This window comes from Aptenodytes forsteri, unplaced genomic scaffold (assembly GCF_000699145.1).
Source record: "Aptenodytes forsteri isolate BGI_AS27 unplaced genomic scaffold, ASM69914v1 Scaffold84, whole genome shotgun sequence".
NCBI lineage: Eukaryota > Metazoa > Chordata > Aves > Sphenisciformes > Spheniscidae > Aptenodytes > Aptenodytes forsteri.
The window spans coordinates 4,464,546-4,472,013 of NW_008795492.1; the positions used below are offsets into that span (position 1 = coordinate 4,464,546).

At 37.9% G+C, this 7,468-nt stretch overlaps 1 protein-coding gene across 1 annotated transcript; it reads left to right on the forward strand.

The window, feature by feature from the left end:
* The first annotated feature begins 739 nt into the window (after positions 1–739).
* Positions 740–6,187, forward strand: EMP2 (epithelial membrane protein 2). Its single transcript, XM_009281665.1, has 4 exons — positions 740–851; positions 3,055–3,148; positions 4,527–4,673; positions 5,259–6,187. Exons 1-4 carry the CDS (start codon positions 774–776, stop codon positions 5,441–5,443), a joined length of 504 nt encoding a protein of 167 aa, XP_009279940.1. The 5' UTR covers positions 740–773; the 3' UTR covers positions 5,444–6,187.
* The last annotated feature ends 1,281 nt before the right edge of the window (positions 6,188–7,468 follow it).

Genomic DNA, 7,468 nt, shown 5'->3' on the forward strand with positions numbered 1-7,468 from the left:
ATTACATGACTAATGGGTTTATTCAACCCTACCAGTCAGGGCAATATATTGGAGAAAGTGGTAGCCTTAAGTCATTCGTCAATGGATAAAACTTGTAACTATATGAACAAAGGGCAACCTATATGGAACCTAAGGTACAACATAGCTGTTACTAAATCTAGGAGGTAGTTCTTGATGCACTTAATTTTGTTCTACAAGCATCCTTTTGAAATCTGTGTTTCTTCCTACTTTGAAAGCATGGCTGAAACAAGACCTTACCAAAGCCAGTGGAAATTCTAGCATCACATGCAAATGAGGCTGTAATTTGAAAAGTACTCCTCTGAAAGTCAACATGAAGGAGTGTTTTATATCCTTGCTGGAGAAGCACATCGAAAGAAACTTCTCTATGTGTTTACCCACTGCAGCCATCCCACTGGCAGGTTGCAAAATGCACCTCTTGGCTTCATTTCAAGTTGTGATTCATTTAACACCAGTGATGCTAGTTACGTGTCACATATAACAAACAGAAAGCTGTTATGCTGATGTAAAGTCTGATTATGTGAAATCTTTTATCTCTAGAGAAAGAATGTGTGCTGTGGACTCAAACTGCATGCGCCGTTCCTGAATCTAATAGCACCTTGCTCTGAAATACACTTCGCGCTGACCTTGACTACTCACAGCCACAGTGAAATAACATAATGACAGGTGGATCAGTTAACAGCTTTTAAAGACTGATCATATATGCTTTCATTTTTAACAGATTTATCTCAGACTAAAGCCTCCACAGATCAAGGATGTTGATTCTTCTGGCTTTCATTATTGTGTTTCACATAACCTCAGCAGCACTGCTGTTCATCTCAACTATTGACAATGTAAGTGTAATTTCTTCTGTTTTTCTCTCAAACACACAGGTGTTTCTTTGCTTCATAAAAATGAAGTTTTTCTTCTCTAGTTGTCTTCAACTTGCTTACTGAAAGCACGTAACTTTGTTAGGCACACTGCTCTGCTTATACCTTTTTGTAACAAAAATGCCTGGAATATGCATATTGCTGGTATACCTGGATAAGACTATACCAGTACATGCCATACATTTGTATGGCATCATGTTGTAAGCCCACGTTACACAGCTAATCTTCTCCCCGTGAGATACTTGGCCAGAGAGTATATTTAGAAATACTACCATGCTTGCAGGGTGGAGCTGTGGGACTTGGTTCAGCTAGATATGAGGGAAAGGCGGGGGGGGAATCTATCGTCCTTTTGTGTCAAGTACGTGAAGTCAAATAGCTCATGACTGATGCGTGGGGGTAATTTCAGTCAAGGTATGCTTTGCCTCAGAAGTGGTTGTCCAAGATGCCCAGTTAAATCATGAAAGAGACACCATGAATTTATGTTTCCATTCAGTTATGCAGTTTCAGCAGAAAATTTTAGAATAATTTATGTTGCATTCTTTTCAAATTTCCTTTTTATTTTTGTGGCCAGAAAGAATTTACCTTCCAGTATTTACATCTAGCTCTTAATTGAATTTTCCTCTTTCCGAAACAGCCCACTGTCCTGATTGGTACTCTTAACTGTGCACTGGAGTCTTTCTTTCTCTAATAGGTTCAGTGTATGTACAGGCTTTTAGGATTAAAAAAATGGTCTGCTGAAAAGACTTTACTGCACTCAGTGAAGCCAGTTTGAATCCCATAGTCTGTTCCAAGACTATGCACCAAGTGAAATGATGTGTTACCCACAACTTATTATTGCAAAATTGTACAAACTCGGATGTTATCTTTCAGTCAGCTGATTTGTTCCATTGAAATAGGTCATTAATTGAGCACTAAAGCAGGTTGTCTTACCCTGCTCCTTTGAATATTTAGAAAGCTAGGACAGTGGACAAAGCTACTTATTCTCAGTTCAGATCTGCTGCATACAAATCAAATTATTATAGAAATAAACCCCCATGCACTGTTTTGTGTCATTAGCTACTTTTAAACAATTATGAACTTAAACTGTGTAACCACCTTCTATTGGATTTTATCATCTTCAGAGGCTTTCTATAGCCATGAAGATAACTCTGAAAGGATTATGTAGTGCTTAGAGCTGAAAAATGATATATTGAACTTGGACTGCAAAATCCAAATGAATGGCATCCTGAGAAAGTAACGCTTTTTCTTAAAACACTGCGTTACTATTACACATATGCCTACTATCATAACATATTATAGTTTTTATTACAGTATTGTTTGCAAAGCTGCACAGTAAGCTATGAGGTTTCTGGAATGTCTATTTAAGCAGCAGATGCTACCAGGAGTCATATTTAAAAGTCGTATTTTTCCAACTCTCGTCAAAACAAAGGCCTGGATAGCTATTGGAACGGGAATGGGTTTCCTGAGGAAATGCCACTTGTGTGGGGTGCTCGCAGCATTTCCCAGGCTACCGTAAAAATCTGTTCAGTCACTGTAGTACTATTTTGCATTAAATGTTAAAACATCAAAACAGAAATACCACAGGAGGATCTTATTTGTTGCTAGCCACTTCCAGTCAGATGCCATTGTGTACATATTGCATTTGCACATGGACAGCACAGCTATGTTAAGTTGAGATTAATTCGATTCAGTGTCAGGAACCAGAAAATTTATAAAGGGCTTCTGTTTCATAGACGTATACCCTGCTATTTCCTGCAGACTAAAAAATGCTGTGCCTTTAAAGAGTTGTGCATCCTAAACAGGGTCTGGATGAACAAAGCTTGCCTAGGTATCTTAAGGAGTGAGCAATCACTGACTATCCAAAATTTCTGCCCGAACAGTGGAAAATCCCTTGTGCTTTGGGATGTTTAAGATTGCCATCTATTCCCTTTTCCACTTCACACAGCTCTAAAATGAAAATGACATGTGAATAATGATATACCCTTTATTCCAAAATGCCATTAGATCTCAAATTTAGTTTGAACGGTTAATTATCTAAATGAACAGAAATTTGTTGCAGCTGGTGTATCTGATCAGGAGACACTTGGACAACTAAGGAGTTTTGTGGGGCTTTTTTGTTTTTTTGGTTTTTTTTTTCCTGTAAGAGCCCTTTACTTTTATTTTGCAGGCCTGGTGGGTAGGAGATAATTTTTCTACAGATGTCTGGAGAACGTGTGCCACAAATACTAGCACCTGTACGGCTATTACCGATCAATTCAGAGGTATGTGTCTCTCCATGCCTATGTCTCAGTCCCTTTAGCAGGAGATCTGGTGAAATTGCTACGAAATTTGCAGGGGCAATAATATATTTTTTCAAAAAGCTGCATGCTCTAACTACTCTGGCCTTCTAAAGACTTTAATACTGGCTTTTCATTTTGGAAAAGCAAACTGTTCCAACAGTTTCTGTAAGAGGAAAACGGAACTGTCAGGTGCACTTGAAAGCCCAGTGCAAGAGAGTGAACACAAACAACTAACAAGGAGTGCTAAAGAGTTCTTAAAAAATTAGATCAGGTTAAACCAGTGAAGTAATCTGAAAGTGTGGCTGAAGTGATAGAATTTGCCTCAGAATTGAACTTTAACTTCCAAAGAAGAACCTAAAAATACTGGCTGCGTACAGGGATGGGGGAAAAAAGTGGAAGTCAGAACGCAAGCTGAAATTTTAACAAAGTGGACTTAATATACAGCACAGCCTAACATCCTGCTTTACAAAAAATAAAAAAATCCTCAAATGTTACATTTACTTTATTTCTATACTTTCAATCTTTGCGTATATTAAAGAGGTAGATGATTTGAAGAGCCCTGTATCCATAAAGTAACTTTGCTTTCCAAGCATCAGGTTGGTCTAGAGCATATCTATGCTGCAGTGAGAGGATCCATTACGCGCAGGCGTATCTAAGCTAACACGAATATAACGAATTTGCATTTGATGTCTGTGTTACTATGCATTCATTGAAATTAGGTACCCGAACTAGCTAGACCATGAGTAGCTCAGGCACATCTGCTGTTCACAGACCTACTCACTGCAGTGCAGCTATGCTAGAGGAGAGGTGCTGTAAGGAGGTTATGTAGCTTAGCTTGGCCATATTATTGCAGCAGTTATACAAAGAAGCTACATGTAGTTACAAATTTATTGGTTACTTTAGCTCCTAGTTATAGGGAAGTAATCGACAGGGTGAAAAACCTTAGTCAAAGGAATCTTTTGTGCCGAGCGTGGCTGTGCTGTCTGGTTACATCTTACCGGATGGAGCTGTCTCCAGGTCTGGTGAGAGGCTCGGGGCTGCACTTGTAAGCCATTTGGGACACCTGGCAGTTTCACTGTGCTTTTAGTACGTAGATGGTAGCAAAGGATGTGGTGTGGGAGAAATAGTCTCTTCAGTATTTTTATTCAGTTTTATGAAAAGCTTTTAGAAGTCCTTAAACCACTGGCTGTATTAATTCCAAGGAAGCAGAGAAGAACCCCCCTAGGCGAGGCATGCACAACTGGTTTGCTGTATCTGCTGAACTCCTGCTTACAGAACATAGCTCTGCCCCTCTCCTCATTGCAGGAGTAGGCAAAGAGAGAAACGGTATTTTTAATCAAGGCTGCTTTTGTTTTTGCAGAATATCAATCAGTTCAGGCTGTTCAGGCCACCATGATCCTATCTACTATTTTCTGTTGTGTGGCATTTCTGGTTTTCATTCTTCAACTCTTCCGTCTAAAGCAAGGAGAAAGATTTGTGTTAACCTCTATTATCCAGCTCCTGTCATGTGAGTGATTTTTCAAGACTTGTGACTTTAATGATGTTTATGTGAAAGTAGGAAAGGGAAGGGGAAAAAGGTTTCAAAAAGAATGAGCTGCATGAGAAATGCGTAGGGCTCTTGAGGTCATAGCTTATCCTTCATATTTGTTTAAACAGTGAACTGCTCCATTCTGTACTATTTAGGCAGTTAAAACATGGATGACATCACTGCTCAGAATAAAGTCATTTAAACTTTGAAGGGAAAGAATCTGAGTTTCTGAACTGCTTGAACAAATTAAATAACTCTGTAATTGTTACAGGCAGGTACTGCCTTAATTTTTTGTTAGTCTTTAAAACTATCCAGATGTTTAGAATCATTTTGTGTTCATTGCAAATGACATAAATACACAACAGCACTTCAAATTTAGTCCATGCCAAAGAAACTGAAAACGTGTCCTGAAATGCTCCCAGATTAGTCTGAGGATGGAAGATGAGTGTCTGCAAAAAAAGGACATTGGTGGAAGCAGCTGACAGAAGAGAGACAGTGAATAGTTGTTATGCATATTGATAATATTTTAAGATGCTAAACTTTACTATTTTCTTCCTCCTCCAGGTCTGTGTGTTATGATTGCAGCTTCCATTTATACAGATAGGCACGAAGAACTACACAAGAGCCATGAATATAGCATTGAAGTTTCTAAAGGCCGATACGGCTATTCCTTCGTCTTAGCCTGGATTGCATTTGCCTTTACTCTGATCAGTGGTGTTATGTACCTAGTACTAAGGAAGCGTAAATAAATGTCAGCAGCTAGTTATTTCTGTCACTACAGTACAAAACCAAATTCCAGTAACCATTTTGTATATAATCATTTACATGGTTTTGTAGTAAAGGTATTGTTTCTCTAAGAATGTAGTGTGTTCTTGATATGAAACAGAATAAAAAATAATGGCAGGTTTAATGGAATGCCAGGCACCTACAGGTCAGGGATCTGAGCAGGACAGAGCCAAGTTGTTTCTTTTACATATTTCATCATCATAAATGGTTTCCCTTTACTAGACATTAACAGTTTGTTCCTGGCCTCTAGTAGATTACAAATAAAGCCCGTGCAAATTAATTTGTAAGCAATATGCTAACTATATTCCTGGACCAGATGTATCCCTTTGGGAAGGGATGAATACAGGGGGAGTAAAAAATAAGGCCCAGACCACAGTGGATAAAGGGAACCATTACAAAAGCCCAAAGCTGCACTCAGTGCGTCTGTTCTGGCAGAGGACTAGTGTTCTGCTATTTATAATGTGCAGTAAGTGTCATCAAGCTTTTATTAAAACCACTTGCTTTGCAGAAGTAAACAACTCCTTTTTGTACTCCAGCAAATGATTCTCTTGATTCTCTTTCACATTTAATTTAAGCATACAGAGCCTTTGGCGGGAGAATTTATCAGCAAATTCACTGCACAACTTGGGACTGGAATAGTCTGAGCAGTAAGAAATACCCCACTCGAGTCCTATATCCCTTTATTTTTGCATTGTGCATAGTCTTTCTGGAAGGAAGAAAAGGAAAAAAAAAGCATTACCTTGCCTACATCTGCAAATTTCTAAGCAAATTAGTGATCAAGCAATGCCAAATTTAGGTTTTTACAGCCAAACTCAACATGTTTATTACACTGGGCTTTTATTATATAGTGGTTTCATGGCTAAGACATCATTTACAAAAGCATTCCCCGAGTCTGCCCATTAGGAAATTTGCCTTTAAAAAATTCATTCTAAACTCCTCTGTGGATTTTACTTGAAGTAAACACTCCTACTAAATAAATCAGAGTGTAATTACTATGCTTATGAATTCCAGGATAGTTTTTCAGAAAAAATGACTTGGTGATTTTTATTTTTCAATAATTTTGTGAGATAAATCTGTACTGTAATACCAGGCTTAACTGCTCAGCAGTGCAATACTGGCTTTGGCTGATGGTGATTTTGGAGCTGGGAGATCAGTGTGGAGAATGAATGAAGTGGCTTTTTCTGGTTAGTCACAGCTTTGATGCTTAAATATAGATTTGACTTTGTAAAAGCACTAACCATGTATTTATTTCAGTATATTCACTACAGCTGGCCCAATACACAGGCAATAAAAAAGTAAATAGGTTTTGAATGAGCTTTTACACTTAATGTAGAACAAATCTGTTATTACAAAGTAGTGCAGCTCTACTAAAGTCAGTACTTACTGCAATTATACATCAGCTGATGGTCTGACCCATTCCTTCCAATAATTCATCCTTGATTGCTCACAAAGTAAATGTTCAGGTGCATAACTGTATAGGAACTGTCTCCAACATGAGTAATAGGTCATATAGTTCCATCTCCATTCCTTGAACATCCTAAAATGCTTTGGCATGTACTACTTGTCTTTTGGGAGCAAAGAAAGCCCAACAAGACTCTTAGGAAATTAGACGAGTAAGCAGGACAACACATTAAAAGTAATAATAATAGTAAAAAACCCAAATCAGTCTGAGCAAAATGCATTCTCACCTGTCTAGTGTGATGCTAGTATTTTGTCAGTTTTTTTTTTTTCTCTTAGTGGGAATGCTCTGAATTTCAAGAATTATTACCCTACTTTTTAAAAAAGTGTTTCTACAGTTTGCTGAATACATTTCAGATTCAAAACCTGAATTTTGCTAGCAAGCAAAATTTGTTTTAAATAAGCAGATGCAGGTTTAAGGTTGAAAGCAGATAGACTATTAGCTAGGCATTTTGCTAGTTTTATTCAAACATGAAATAGTAAGGGAATTCTTAAGCAAATATGGATTAAAACTATCTTATATCTAGATG